The sequence below is a fragment of the Ammodytes marinus genome, assembly GCF_949987685.1.
Source record: "Ammodytes marinus genome assembly, chromosome: 21".
Classification (NCBI taxonomy): Eukaryota; Metazoa; Chordata; class Actinopteri; order Uranoscopiformes; family Ammodytidae; genus Ammodytes; species Ammodytes marinus.
In genome coordinates this window covers 1,394,834-1,411,447 of record NC_137225.1, presented here as the reverse complement: position 1 = coordinate 1,411,447, position 16,614 = coordinate 1,394,834, and the positions used below count along the sequence as shown (strand labels likewise).

General features: G+C 43.7%; 1 protein-coding gene across 1 annotated transcript; it reads left to right on the top strand.

Moving 5' to 3' along the window:
• Positions 1–2,985: 2,985 nt before the first annotated feature.
• Positions 2,986–14,663, top strand: f3a (coagulation factor III, tissue factor a). Its single transcript, XM_080050475.1, has 6 exons — positions 2,986–3,258; positions 8,514–8,625; positions 10,336–10,529; positions 10,990–11,171; positions 11,738–11,903; positions 12,765–14,663. The coding sequence occupies exons 1-6, from the start codon at positions 3,192–3,194 to the stop codon at positions 12,908–12,910; spliced, it is 867 nt and encodes a 288-aa protein (XP_079906601.1). The 5' UTR covers positions 2,986–3,191; the 3' UTR covers positions 12,911–14,663.
• Positions 14,664–16,614: the final 1,951 nt, after the last annotated feature.

Genomic DNA, 16,614 nt, shown 5'->3' with positions numbered 1-16,614 from the left:
GCTTACAGTGTTCCAGGGATCAAATTTCCCTGTGGAAAATATCTAAGAAAATGTTCACTTCTCTGACCCAACCAAAGTTACACAGTGCACCTTTAAAGAAAATGGAGCTCAGATGGATTTCAGATCAAACCATGATTTACACAGAAAACCTTCTATTTTGGTCTGGACTAGGGCCCACTTTACTGTACTTTGACCGAATGAATACAGGAAAAACAGCAAAGTATTAGCACACAGATATTTTGGCCTAACTTCCAGGAATGGGCCTGGGAAAGTGATTAAGGCACAAATCCAGCAGACTAGAGGTGACTAACCCTTATTGTATAGCCTGCACTGATAGTATTAACAGAGAAGCCCGATGATATCACTTCATTGTATTTATCTTATCTTCACTCTTGTGAACTGAAATTCTGTGGACCAATCAAACTGTGCTACCGCTCTGTGGAAAACCATGCAGGCTTAAGTAATTACATGGACAATAGAGCAGAGAATGTAGCATATGGTAGTAGATTACTTTGGAATTATGTCGCTAGGAAGCAGTTCCTAAAATAAGGTTAGGGAATGTATAGTGAGAGGCAAACAAATCGTCTAGGGAGTGAGACAGTGACATGATGGAGACCTTTAGATTTCTCCCTAGTTGGTTTATTCTGGACATCCATCAACCATGTCAACAGACTGGCACTGCACATGTATTAGCTGTCAGTACATTACTTAAGTGATGTTTAGGTTTTTGCTTAACCCTTTTTCAATTGTATCAAGCCTTAACGTAATCTTGGGATACTTCACTATCATTCCATGCTATATGTGAAAGAGACAGCTTTTCAAACCGTTCCCGTATAAAATATCCATTTCAAATTCCAGAAATCATGCAGAACAGTTGTGTTAAGGTTATGAAATGATTCACCTTAGCTGCCGACTATCCTCATTCCTGAAGACTGTGTGTGTGTGTGTGTGTGTGTGTGTGTGTGTGTGTGTGTACCCACTGTGCCTTTTATTCCAGCTTTTATCCACTGGAAAGAATTGGGGCAGTGTGTGTATTTGCATTCAGTGCTTCCCGTCAGAGGCTTGGGTGCTATTCAAAGCCACAGTGGTTGGGCCCCTCACTTCCATGGAGGGGGGGGGGGGGGGGGTAATGGGGATGGGGGATACGGTCTGGAACACACACATATTCCCCTGCTACTTCCAAAGTAGGAAAAAACAAAATCCAATGTTAAAGGAGTGTTCTGTGTCTGAACACCAGTGGTATTGTCACTGGTTTTTGCATTTCCAGTAATACAAATCATGTACTTGTCACTTTAGAAATCCTTTCTGAACATTTTATAGCTCATAGCTTTGTATTTGTTTGTTTGTTTTTATCTCAGGCTGCCACTGGTTTCAGTTTAATCTTTCCTTTAATTTGTTTATTGTTATTGCGTTGGTTGGTGTACACGTTTAACATAAATGGTAGCAATGCAGTTGTGAAGGTGCAAACTTATTTAACATTATTTCAGTTGTTGTAACTTGGTGTTAACTTTGGTTAATACAAGTGCACCGTTCTACATAGCCTACACTATAAAACAATAAAATAACTACTTAAAGGTGCTCCGAGGAACTTTCAGTTTGTGTTTTTACGACGCCAGCTGTTGTTCAGAGTGTACCAGGACAAAGGCATCGAGAAAAACGATATGTAAATTGCATTATTTGCACTGATTTGTTGTTACATGTCATTTATGATCATCAGAGGAAAAATTAGACTGTTTCAGAAATATTTAAAAGTTCCTCGTAGCACCTTTAATTCATTCATGATATGTGTGCGTCATAACTAAAATAACTTCCAGTGTCATTTCTTTGAGTGTGTGTGTGTTTGTGTGTGTGTAGATTTAGCATACCTCTAAGGCTCTCTGTCTATAAATAGAGCTCCACTTCACTCTCTAACATGAGTGAGTCACACACAGTGTCTGTTAGATCCATACAGTCAGAGCTCACAGTATTTCTCTCCACTCCTCTCCGTCATACATAGTAAATGCTTGTGGGTCAGCAGAATGCCTGTCATCCATTCATGAAACTATGACTTCACCACTGACAACTACACCACACTCAATGTGCCATGTATTTAGACAGACAGACGGAAATATGGATAGATGGATAGACAAGACAGACAGACACGTAGATGGATAGACGGACGGACGGATGGATAGATATATAGATAAATAGATGGATAGATAAAAACAAGAATGGATGGATAGATACAGTAGATAGATAGATATATAGATAGATGGATGGATGGAGTGATAGATAGATAGATAGATAGATAGATAGATAGATAGATAGATAGATAGATAGATAGATAGATAGATAGATAGATAGATAGATAGATAGATAGATAGATAGATAGATAGATAGATAGATAGATAGATAGATAGATAGATAGATAGATAGATAGATAGATAGATAGATAGATAGATAGATAGATAGATAGATAGATAGATAGATAGATAGTTTTTAAGTAACCCTCAAGCATTATGTTGGCTTAAAATCAGAGCTGGATGGATGGGATCAGCAGATGACAGTGTTGACACTGTAGGGTATAATTTAATTTACAAATATCCCTCTAGCTTCGTTCATGTCTTTGTAAAAACATTTGGATTGGCATTGGCATAGGCTAATTGGTGATTATCATGACAAAGGAAATGATGAAACAAAAGGGGTCAAGCATGTATGCAAATTGCAAAATATCTGTTGCATGACGAAAATATAGTCTATACTAGATACTAGAAGGTCTGGTAGTAGTTACACATGGCGGAAAGCTTGCCTTGTGGTTCACGTTAGAGTGTAGTGGAAATAGCGGTGATCCCGGAGAATACCCCTCTCTGTAACCGCGCAATGACCTCACGCTCTGTGACTTCACTGTATAATAGCGGCACTGTGTGGTGACGTCACTGGAGGACGCTCCTTATATGGTCAAGCCTTGCGCGCTTTTGTGGTATGTCTAGTTCGACCACAGCCAGGGGACAGGAGGATTTAAGTCCTACACACACAGCGATCGCTACCATTACTTCCACTAAGCAGCGAACTTTAAAGAGATACAGAGAGAGAGAGAGAGAGAGAGAGAGAGAGAGAGAGAGAGAGAGAGAGAGAGAGCGAGCCGAACCTGCTGTATCTGAACCTCAATATCTATCTAGTCTACACAACAGGAGAGGACTTACACACCCGACATGGTGACAATAAGCCTGCGAGCAGCTTTATGCCTTGTCTTCTTTTTCAGCACACACACTGCCTCAGGTGAGTTCATCTCATATCCAGCCAATAGCCTTCAAATATTCTGACACAGTTTCTCTCATAGCCTAACTGTTAGCATCAAAAGCTTCATGTCTTTTCAGCGACAATACGTGTTAAGAGGAGTGTAGAATAGTTTGATAAGTTTCGGCTACATTATTTGATGAGTATTTGATGCGCGTCAAACTAAAATGATTATGTAGGCTATAATAACAACACTAAATTGAAATGGACGTTAATATGTTTGAAGTGCATATTGCCTAGGCCTATGTTGCACCAAAAACAATAAGAAAGTTGTCTTGCAAATCTTAAGTTTTATTGACATGATCAGGTGTTTTAAGGTTATTCTGAAGGTGACCAGTCACATGTGTCATATTCTTTATGTAGCCTACTCAGATACATTTCTTTCATAACTTCTGACTTTATAGAGGTGAAATGGTTATGACTATTTGAGAGGTGACAAGTGGTAAAAGCAGCGCTGCAAGGTTCAATTTCCCCAAATAATTTTAAACACAAATGAACATGCTTTTAGACTACTTAAAATCTGTTAGCCCCTCTAATTTTCAACGGCGCTATTTTAACTTTTTTAAAGTCCACTTCTTTACAGTCGATAGAACTTGTCGAATGAATGCAAATGCCATTCACCCTAATGACAAATGGCAAGAATGCGCTGTGAGTATAGCCTATAGCCTAATGCCCTGTTTCCTCAATCTGACCCCTACGGAATCTTATCAGTCTGCTATTAAAGAAAGGGAGAGTGTTTGATGCAATACGAGCCGGGCCTTTTAACAATCTTCAACTAGACTCAGCCTGTTATCAGAGCTGCTGGTCTAAGCTGTGTTCTTTGGGTTGGGCACATAAAGTTAGGAACAAAGAATTCAAAAGTGTGTTGTGGAAGTCATTTAACAGTCAGTCCATTAAAACATAATGACAAAGGATGTTTTATTAACGCTGAGAAGAACAATGTTTTAATGTGTGTGCAGAGAGGACAATACACTTTTTATTGAGCTTTTATGACATCACAAGGGCTAGTTTACTGTCCATAAAGTGGAGGGGTCCCAAAACTTTACAAGACTGATTGAGTTAGATTTGACCTGTGTGACAACACAACCCTTACTTCTTATAAATGCCTTATAGATTACATGCATTTGCTAATACATTGTAGTGCTTTTACATAATTCACCTATGGAACTGAAGTTCCGGGGTTCCAGGGGGACTGTTATGACTGGGGGAATTTCCTGTTTTGTCAAGTTGGCGTTTATCGGGAGTTGACTGTCTGCTCCGTTGTTGTTACTCGACAAGTGTATTAATGTCATTAAAGCAGTTAGCTCCGTCTTTTGACACTCCGCCTCCGACTCTTTGCACGCCACATTGGTGACCCCGACGTCAGTCCCGCTGAATATTCCGAGACTGATTTGAATATCGATCGCAACAGCATGGCGCTTTCCATCGTTCTCAAATTGCCGGAGTTCTGGGAGACGTCCGCGGCAACGTGGTTCGCACAGGCAGAGGCTCAGTTCACCCTCCGTGGGATTACAGATGATGCCACACGCTATTACCACGTCGTCTCAGCACTGGGGAGCTCCACTGCAGCCAGGGCAGTAAGCTTTATTACATCTCCTCCTGCCCAAAATAAATATGCAGGGCTCAAGGCTTACCTCCTCAAAATCTTTGAACTGTCAAGATCGGAGAGAGCCCGGCGTCTTCTTGCCATTCAAGGCCTGGGGGACAGCAAACCCTCCGAACATATGGAAATGATGTTAAACCTGCTGGGCTCGGAGGTACCAAATTTCCTTTTCATCGAACTCTTCCTGCGACACATGCCACCACACGTCCAGACAGCGCTCGCGAATACATCCATCACGGAGCCACGGGCTCTGGCAGAGGAGGCAGACAGGTTCTTTCTGGCCACCCAGCGTTTCGCCCCGGATGTGCTGGCCCCGACACGCAGTTACACTCGTCCGGGCAGCAGCGCTCCCCTTGGCGGAGGACACGCGTCCACCGACAGCCTTACCGCTGCGGGCCTATGCTATTTCCATGCACGTTTCGGGGCCAAGGCAAAAAGGTGCCGCTCTCCGTGCACTTTCAACGCGGCGGGAAACGCCAAGGCCTGCGCTCAGTAGTGGCCGTGAGCGCAGGCACAAAGGGCCGGCTGCTGTTCATCGTGGACACCCTCTCCAGGCGTAAATTCCTTTGCGACACCGGTGCACAGAGGAGCGTAGTGCCGGCTACGGTGGACGACGCCGCCGGCGGGTTGCACGGCCCTCCCTTAACATCTGCCAACGACACCCCGATCCGAACGTATGGCACGAAGTCTGTGGATTTATGTTTTGGAGGTCAGCGGTTCAGATGGGATTTTGTCACAGCCGACGTCTCCTTCCCCCTCCTCAGCGCAGATTTTCTGTGCGCACACGGGCTGCTGGTTGATGTCAAGAACGAGCGCCTGGTGGACGCATTGACCTTCTCCTCGTTCGCATGTGTCTGCGATGAGGGGACATACGACGGCCTTTCTAACTCGCTCTCTGAGGGTGACAAGTACCAGCGACTGCTCAGAGAGTTCTCTAGCCTGCTGCAACCAACCTTCTCGTCCACGTCGACGAAACACGGTGTGGAGCACCATATTGAGACGAAAGGGCCCCCCGTCCATGCCAGGGCCCGACGGCTCGCTCCGGAGAGACTGGCGGTTGCTAAGGCTGAATTCGCCAACATGGAGCGCCTGGGCATCATTCGCCGTTCCGACAGTCTGTGGTCCTCGCCACTCCACATGGTTCCGAAGCAGGATGGCGGCTGGCGCCCATGTGGAGACTACCGCCGCCTAAATGATGCCACCACGCCCGACCGCTATCCAGTGCCCCATATTCAGGACTTCTCCGTGCATCTGGCGGGGAAGCTCCTGTTTTCCAAAGTCGACCTTGTGCGGGGCTACCACCAGGTTCCGGTGCACCCTGCGGATGTCCCGAAGACAGCTGTGGTCACTCCGTTTGGGTTGTTTGAGTTCCTCAGGATGCCATTCGGCCTGAAAAACGCGGCCCAGTCCTTCCAGCGGCTGATGGACTCGGCACTGAGGGACATGCCTTTCATCTTCGTCTACTTGGACGATGTCCTGGTCGCCAGTTCCTCGGAGGAGGAGCACCTCACACACCTCCGGGCCCTCTTCACAAGGCTCGACCGCCACGGCTTGATCATTAACCCGGCGAAGTGTGTTTTTGGGGTGCCGTCCATCCAGTTCCTCGGGCACCTCATCAACAGGGATGGTGCCGTCCCCCTTCCGTCGAAGGTGGAGGCTGTTTCCAACTTTCCCCGCCCACGTTCGGCCCGGGGGCTCCGGGAGTTCCTGGGGATGGTCACACACTATGCGCCCGCTGTATGAGGCCCTCAAGGACAAGACGCCCGGCCAAGACGTCGACTGGACTGCAGAGAGGGACAAAGCGTTCGAGGACACTAAGACTGCATTGAGCCGGGCCGCATTGTTGGTCCACCCGTTGCCCGGAGCTCAGGTGGCCCTCACAACCGACGCGTGTGTGTCCTGTCAGCGTGCAAAAGTGCACCGCCACACCAAGGCCCCGTTGGAGCCATTCGTCGTCCCCGGTAGGAGGTTCGACCATGTCAACATCGACCTGGTGGGGCCACTCCCCCCTTCGCATGGTTTCACCGACCTCCTCACGATGGTGGACAGGACGACGCGTTGGCCTGAAGCTGTGCCACTCACCTCGACATCGTCTTCCGATGTGGCCCGTGCGTTTATCGGCACGTGGGTCGCGCACTTTGGGACACCTTCGGACCTCTCCTCCGACCGGGGTGCACAGTTTACTTCGGAGATCTGGAATGTGGTTGCCAGGGATCTGGGGGTTAAACTGCATCGCACCACCGCATACCATCCTCAGGCTAATGGTTTGTGCGAGCGGTTCCATCGCTCCATGAAGGCGGCCTTGCGTGCCAGTTTGACGGACGGCAACTGGTTGGACAAACTTCCCTGGGTGATGCTGGGGCTCCGGACGGCACCTAAGGAGGACCTGCAGTCCTCGTCTGCCGAGTTAGTCTACGGTCAGGTGCTGCGAGTTCCAGGGGATTTCATTCCGGACGCCACAACACCCTGGTCGGCGGCCAGGCAGCGGTCCTCTCTGCTGGAGGTCGCCAAGCAGTTCGCACCCGTCCCCACTTCGCAGCACTGCACCCCCGTTTCCCTGGTGCCACCCAATCTGCACACGGCGGAGTTTGTGTTCATCCGCCACGACGCCCACCGTGGACCGTTGTGCCCCCCCTATGACGGGCCGTTTAGGGTCTTGCGACACGGGGATAAGAGCCTGGTCGTGGACATCGGTGGTAGGCCCGAGACTGTCTCTGTCGACAGGATCAAGCCTGCCCACGTGGACATTTCCAGACCGTTGGAGTTGGCCCAGGCTCCGCGCCGTGGACGCCCCCCGTTGCCACGCCCCGCTGGGCTCCCTGCCGCCTTGTCGGTGCCGTTGCCGCCCAGTCCTGGGCTTAGTCCTGCTGCGCCCACCACGCCCCTCCCCTCTTCGGCCCCTGCCACTCGTTCTAGTCGCGGCCGGGCCATCGTGCCTTTCCGGCGCGGGGACTTTGACTATGGGTGAATTCTGGGGGGGCTTGTGTAGTGCTTTTACATAATTCACCTATGGAACTGAAGTTCCGGGGTTCCAGGGGGACTGTTATGACTGGGGGAATTTCCTGTTTTGTCAAGTTGGCGTTTTGAGACTATCGGGAGTTGACTGTCTGCTCCGTTGTTGTTACTCGACAAGTGTATTAATGTCATTAAAGCAGTTAGCTCCGTCTTTTGACACTCCGCCTCCGACTCCCGTCTTTGCACGCCACAATATAAAATAACTTTGGGCGGCAGTGGCGAAGTGGACAGGGAGGTCGCCTCTGGAGTGCAGGGTCGGAGGTTCGATCCCCTGCCTACCCGCCATATGTCGAAGTGTCCTTAGGCAAGACATTGAACCCCGAATTGCTCCCGATAGTTAGCTTGCACCCTGCGTGGTAACTGCTGCTATCGGTGTATGAATGTGTGTGTAATTGGGTGAATGTGTACAAAACAATGTAAAGCGCTTTGAGTCTGTGAAAAGCGCTATATAAGTGGAGTCCATTTACCTTTGAAGCATTGTTTTTTTGCCTAAAGGGTCTCCATTGATATGTGTTTTAGCTTGATAACCTTTTTATGAATGAATTAAACTTCAACAGCTCATATTTTTTGGAAGGCATGAGAATAGTATTTGACCTGGTTTTTATGTTTCTTTTTGCAGGCTCTTATCCCCATGCACAGAATGTCACTTGGGTATCCAACAACTTTAAAACTAGACTGACCTGGGGTCCTAAACCCTCAGCTGATTACTCCTACACTGTGGAGTTCTCTGTGTAAGTATAACTATATTATTTTCATTTTTAATTTAACCTTTATTTATACTCAACAGATCATTTGAGGGGTGAACTTCATTTGCAATGATGTCGAGTCAAACAAATGCAAAGCAAAAAAGCAACAACACAAACGACAATACAATGCAATAAATCAAATACACAACAAGCGGATAAAGAGCCCAAACAATTGAAACATTGTAGAATGGCTGAAATTAAAATGTAATGGTTGAAAGTACAATATAGCCTAAATCAAACAGGTACAGGTAGAGTTAAGATAATATGTCTAAATTTGGTTAAAGGATATAAAGGTATTAATTTAATTGTATCGATTCATTCTCCAGCCTAACATATTCACATTCAGGTGCTGTGTGTGTGTGTGTGTGTGTGTGTGTGCTTACCGGAGACCGCTCCCTCTCTCACACTCTCACTGAGTTAACCTTGAAACAAAGGTTAAAGGCAGCAGAGTGCATGATAAGAATCCATTTTTGATCCAGTTAAAAAAGCTTTTACTGGAATGTGGATTGTGGGCCGTAGATCATTTGAATTGAATTTCTCTTGTTTAGAATCACAGAGAAATAAAATGTAAAATAGCCTTACAATTTAAACGTCTGACATCATCATTTACAAATGGCGACTGTTTATCAGAATACATTCTTTTGCTAAAGTCAAATTCTTTAAGCATATTCAAAAATGAGCCTTTGCAATCTGTATAGCATGGATAAACCCTTTAGTCTTTTGACTGTCGATTCAGAAAGAGAAAACAAATGTCCCAAAACCCTTTGTAAAGGGGGAAGCTGGAAGGAACCATAGATAGTATAATAAAGGAAGGAACCTAAGGAAGAACAACAATCAGCAGGCCACTGGGGAACTCTGTATCCTGCTAACAGTCCTGACTAGAGCCTGAAACCTTCTTGTTAAAGGTGCTATGAGGAACTTTTAAATATTTCTGAAACAGTCTAAGTTTTCCTCTGATGATCATAGATTACATGCAACAGCAAACAAGACCATCAGTGAAAAGAATGCTATTTTTATATAGTTTTTCGTTATGCCTTTGTCATGGGTATACGCTCACCCAGGAACAACAGCTGGCATAGCAAAAGCACAACCGCTTTTGTCCAAAGGGTTTGCAAGAATTAGCACAAACTGAAAGTTCCTCGGAGCACCTTTAAGTCTTATCTTGATGTCTTATGTCTGTGCTTATTCTATATCTATCTATCTATCTATCTATCTATCTATCTATCTATCTATCTATCTATCTATCTATCTATCTATCTATCTATCTATCTATCTATCTATCTATCTATCTATCTATCTATCTATCTATCTATCTATCTATCTATCTATCTATCTATCTATCTATCTATCTATCTATATATCTAACTACATATCTATCTATTGTCTCAGTTGGTAGAGCGGGTTGGCCGATGATCAAAGGGTTGGAGGTTCGATCCCCGCCCTGCCACCTGTGTCATAGTTGTTGTGTCCTTGGGCAAGACACTTCACCCACCTTGCCTCGTGTGAATGTCGATAGTTAGCCTGCTGCTATCGGTGTATGAATGTGTGTGAGATTGGTAACGTGGGAATTGGAACAGGTCTCCCTTGCAAAAGAGTCTTCGGTCTCAATGGGATATACATGTATAAATAAAGGTTAAAAAAATTGTGCAATCTTGCTCTTACATGATGTGTGTGTGTTGTGTTGCTGGTGTGTAGGCGCAGTGGGAACAAACAGAGGAGCCCTCACTGTATCCAGTCTTCAGGCACAGTGTGTGACCTGTCCAGATCTCTGACAGACATCCGTGCCTGCTACACTGCTGAGGTCCTGTCCCAGCCCCCTCAGGGAGACACCTCTGACCTCATTGAGTTCCCCTACACCAGCGCTCCACTATTCTGCCCTTACAATGACAGTAGGTTCTCCCTCCCGCTACCAACAATACATTATACTATATAGCATTTTTATAACCTGTACAGCACGGACAATATCTGATCAGTGGTTCAGTTTGTTTCAATGACATGTTCAAGTATAGGTCAGCAGTGGAAAACAGCTGACTGTAAATAACTTTTAATGTGTAGTTATTGCTCACTATATTAATGGTTAGTTTATGCTTGGTTAAGCATTAAGTATGTTTTATTAACAGTTAGTTAATGCTTACTTAATGCTTATTAGGCATTGAATATTTATCAACAGTTAGTGAATGCTTTTTGAGCATTAACTAAACATTAACTAACGGTTTATTAATGTACCCTTATTGTTGCCGGACCAATTATTATTTCAGAGAACTGTTGTCAAATCAAATTGAAAAAAATGTAATCCTAAATCCCAAAATGATGCCTGTCTGTCTGTCTGTCTGTCTGTCCTCCTCTCAGCTGACATAGACAAACCTGAGTTCAAGCTGCAGGTGAGTGAAGACCTGAAGAAGACCACTCTGTATGTGAGTGACCCCCTCACCGCCCTCTTTAAAGATGGCCGCCAGCTCAACATCAGGGACGTCTTCGCTGAGGAGCTGCAGTATAAAGTCACCTACCGGAGGAACAAGAGCACGGGCAAGGTGAGGGAAATCTGATCCATGAAAAGGGTGGGCCTTAAAGGAATAGTACAGTATTTCCAAAGTGGAGGTTCTTAGGCATAGTTATTGTGTTACCTTATGGAGATGGCGGGCAGTGCAGTCACTATAAGGAGTTTGGGGGAGACGTAGCTGTGGCGTCAGTCAGCCTTGTTCTGTTGCGGAGGGGGCCAGAAGAAAAATAAAATGTTCTCGACATATATAAATGCTAACCTAATACCTAAATATCTGTTCTATTGTATGCTTAATTTAGATTTTTTTTCCAGCGTTAGTTTGCCGCCAGACAGCCGTTTATTTTAGTTTTTTTGTCTATTGAATAATCCGCAGTAGCGGTAGAAAATATGTTTTTCCTCTGGCCCCCAACTAATAGAAGGCTGACTTCTGCTACAGTGACATCTCCCGTAAACTCCTTATATCGACTGCACTGATCACCATCTCCATAATGTAACACACTAACTTTGCCTAAGCACCCAATACAAAAAAAAATACTGAACTATCCCTTTAAACACATTAATAGGACATTTCCATTGACATATTCTCCCTCTATGCAGAAACTCTACTTCTCTAAGAGCAATGTGATAGAGTTGAGTGGGCTGGACCCCGGAGAGAGCTACTGCTTCAACATCCAGGCCTTCCTCCCCAGCCGAGGGGCCAAGCAGCTGGGGGAGCTCAGCCACACACAGTGCTCCAACGACCACACCTCCTCCATCTTTAAAGGTGAGCGCCGCTGCAAGTAGACACACTATAGCTAAGCAATATGATATAATGAATGTACAATAGCAGTTTACTTAGCCAAAGGTAAATCGTTTGTATTATGGGTTTTTGGAAAAAGTGTCAGAGTGAGTTTTGTGATTTTGTTATAGAGTTTATACAGACATTGAAGAGAGAGTTAGCATACAGATGAATACTGCTGAATGTTGCTCTGAAATGCCTTTGCCTTGGAGACCATTATTCTGTAAGATTGCCAAAATGAGAAACCCCCCCAAAACAGATTTGAAGCAACTTATTTCTGCAGCCACTGGTCAACTTGCCATGGAATGTGATATGGTTATTCATAGACACGCTGATATGACTGTGATGCCCCAGACCTTTCCTCTTAAAAAAAATATATATCTTTGTGTACTATTTACTTCAATAGGAATTTGGCCTGAGATGAACCTTGACAGAGTAGAAATATTGAAAAGTACTTCTATGGGATTTGCTTATTGATAACAAAATAATAGATTAACACCAGCCTTTTACATTATGAAATTATAACCTATTCTTTATGGCAAACTAAAATGTATTTGATATATTTACCTCCACTGGGGTCAAAGAATAGCAAAAATCTTCAGAAAGGTGTTAATTCTGTTGACTTTTGTGTTGCTTGATTTGATGACTATTAAAGCCAACAGTTGGATTTGTTTTATTGTGTATTTTTTCCTTCTCAATGTTGTGTCTATTTTTCACTTGAACTGTGCTATTTCCTATTCTACAGGAATGTAAATAGCCTTCATGTTTTCCCATAGTAAATCACTTTTTTTAGTGGTAAAGTACCGCTCTTAAATCTAATGTTGTGTGTGTTTGTGTCTTGTGCAGTGTATTCAGTGGGCGTGATCGCTGCTGCCATCTTCCTCATCTTGATGGTGATTGGTCTGATCGTAGCTGTCACCGTGGTGTGCTGTAAACGCAGGAAGAAAGCCCTGAAGAAAGGGAAGGAGGCAGTGCCACTGAGGGAGGTGTAGAGTGTGTGTGTTTAGAGTGTTTGTAAAGTGTGTGTGTGTGTGTGTGTGTGTGTGTGTGTGTGTGTGTGTGTGTGTGTGTGTGTGTGTGTGTGTGTGTGTGTGTGTCTGTGTCTGTGTCTGTGTGTGTGTGTGTGTCTGTGTGTCTGTGTCTGTGTGTAGAGTGTCTGTGCATAAAGTGTGTTCCATGTGTGAACACGTGGTACGGCTGGACTGGACTATGGCCTGGAACCACAGCACATCTACTCCAACATTCCACTGTCTAAACACTGGAATCAATCCTTCCTTTAGTTTCTATGAAACTGCCTCTGTTTAATGTCAGAGTTTTTCCATTCATGCTGCAGAGAAAACAGATTGTTCGAACACTTGTACTGTACACTAGTCATTGCTGAAGCTGTAACCTTCCATTCCTTGTATTGTATATTTGGTGATTGGTACTTATGACTGTGTAGACAAACACTACTGATTTTATTTATTTCGTTTTATAGCGTTACACTTTCCAACCTGAAATGATTGTCATGGTGAGGATTTTTGGGAGGCTTGTGAAGCAACACTTTATGGGGAAAAAATCCAGTATATATTATTTTTTGTATCTGATGCATTATTTATTAGCTTAATAGTTTAATTGAATTGTTAACATATTTTTATACGATGCTGTCTCTAGTTGTTTAACTGTATGTGTTGCAAATCATTTTATTATGTGGTGAAATGTTAAATAATAAGAAATTAATATTTTACAGCACTACAATGTGAATACTGTTTCCGTTTCATTGTCAGTACCGTTAAATGTAGATCATTGGGTCAAACGGGATGCTAAAAAAATAACATCAAATTAATAATTAAATTAAACATATGAATAAATAGTTAGAAATGTGGGAACCAGATGACACAAGTACTTATGTGCACAGTAGCCTATATATTGCTAAATATCTCTACTTTATTACTTGAATTGAAAATACATGAAAGGACATGTAAATGCTTTGATTTTGCTCGAGTATCGTTCTGCCACATATTAAAGCAGCATTTAAGGCATCCTTCAGGCAAGTAGATATAGGCTTTATATCCTTGAACATCTGCTAGTCAAAAGACTACAGACTGAGCAAATAAAGTGCCAACAACCCAGAGCATTGATCACTGGGATCTGTAGTTTTTTCACACAGGTCAGATTGTGACTCAGTTGTAGCTCACTGCTGCGCTCTGCTGGACAGGACTGGCTCCATACACCTGAAGCGTCACTATAGTTTTTCTTGTCTGTCTTGTGCATTGGGCACAAGGAGACACACACACACGCTCACACACACACACACACACACACACACACACACACACACACACACACACACACACACACACACACACACACACAAGTGAGGTTGTCATTTACACAAGAGCCAATGTCTTCTCACAATAACTATAGTGTAGGTCTATCACTTTTTTTCATAACAACTTATATGGAGGGTAAAGCACTCATTTGAAAACAAAATTGTTTGCCCTGTTTTTGTTCAAGATCGAGATTATTATATTGGAATTCTGAGATAATTTTCCTGTGCATTTGTTCCCGTAGGCGTAGGGTGATTTGGTAGACTCAATCCAGTGATGTTTCAATAAAACATGTCAGCCCTTTAAATGTCATGTAGAAATTGTTGTTGCATTTAAAAAAAATGTTTTAGAACCTACACACCTTTAAACATACCTTACCATGATCCCCTCTGTCACTCAGGCAGCATTCTCAATATGTGGGACAGTCTGGAAAAAAATGATTTGCATTGAATGAATAGCCTTTCATTTTATTAAACAATTAATCATGTAATTCGATGTTTTCTTCAATCGTAGGCACTACAGGCCATTTCAGGTTGAACAATGTGGTAATACATGTATATGTATACTTTTATTAATGTAGTCCAGTTCAGTTCTGGCTCTTCTCTGCCCCCTACAGGTGTCCTGGCAGCCAGGGCATTTTCTCTGGTTTTCAGTGACATTGTCCACCTTTCTTTTTCAGGGCCAGCGTTTCATTGCCTTTGCTTTGATTTGGGGTTAGATTTATAGCAATGATAAACATGCTGTCCCACAGTATCTTACATGTCCACGTAATGAGAACCAAACACAATATAACAAATAATACCAAATAATTGAACATGCTTTCTTATCAATGTTGTATTGCATACAATGCTCAGTTTGTATCACAGTGACATACAGTAAATATCAAGAGAGAAATGACTTGAGACCAGTGAGTTGCACATGCAGCACTTTGATTTATTTGATGCTACCCTATTGTGATGGAGATAAGACCAGTGTGTCAAGATACCCCGGTCTCCCCTAAGGCTTGGCTCAGGCCCCCCTTCATGCTGCTATAGGACTACACTTCCCACAATGCACAGAGCTATTTCCAGTTATTCTTCCTCTCCATCTGAACTTATCCATGTCACATTACTGTTTGCTTTCTGGTCTTACAGGTAGGCAAATCTGTCCAGGCTTGCCTGCTTAACGCCCGTTACTAGCATTATAATTAGTCAGATTTGTGTTACCTTTAGTGTTCTTGCTGTGTGTCTCTCTCAACCCAACCAGTAGACACACCAGTTTGTCCTGTTAAATGGTAGTATCTGTACTCATCTGTCACCAGGTGCTTTCTCATGGGGGAACTGCGTGTATGTGTAAAAGTACAAGTATGGCCTAAGCTTACTTTGTATAGTTCTTGCACAGTCAGATTTTTGGAAAGCATTTAGATCAGATCAAGGTAAACGTTTTCTAAGTGTCCTTTAATATGTTCTGTGTCATGAGATAACTCTTATTGTAAACTCACACTGTATAAATATAATGAACTGCACTGTCTCGTAGATCAACAGGTAAAGCTGAAATCAATGATATCAGTAGTATTCATTCTGTGCATCAGTTCCAGAGAGTGGACACAGTAATGAACACATGGACTAGAGTTACTGGAGGTGGTCTTTTAGACTTGAAATAATTGTTTTAATTGTATATCTTTTTTTCAAATCAGAAAAACGATTCCATGCTTGTGATCAATGACATGTAGTTTATACGTTTTAATATACAAAGACTGGACACAGTATTATTATTTTTCATAAAGCTGAGGCAAACACCAAAGCTCTGACCATGCCTTCATTAACAACACATAAGCTATATATACTGTACACTCACCGGGCACTTTATTGGGTACACCTGTTTAATTGCTTATAAAAACAAAAAGCTAATCTTCCAATCACATGGCCGCAACTCAATGCATTTAGGCATGGGACGTGGTCAAGACAACGTGCTGAAGTCAAACCGAGCATCAGAATGGGGAAGAAAGGGGGTTTAAGTGACTTTGAACGTGGCATGGTTGATGGTGCAATGCAGGATGGATCCATGCTTTCTTGTTGTTTACGCCAAATTCTGACCCAACCATCTGAACTTTACAACTGAAATCGAGACTCATCAGACTGGCATTTTTTTTCCAATCTTCTATCCTGATCCCGTGTGAATTGTAGCCTCAGTTTCCTGTTCTTAGCTGACAGGAGTGGCACCCGGTGGGGATCTGTTGCTGTAGCCAATCTGCTTCAAGGTTGGTCGGTTTGTGCGTTCAGAGATGGTATTCTCTGATTACCCTGGTTGTAACGAGTGGTTATTTGAGTGACTGTTCCCTTTCTATCATCTCGAACCAGTCTGCCCATTCTCCTCTGACTTCAGCAAGGCATTTTCGTCAACATAAC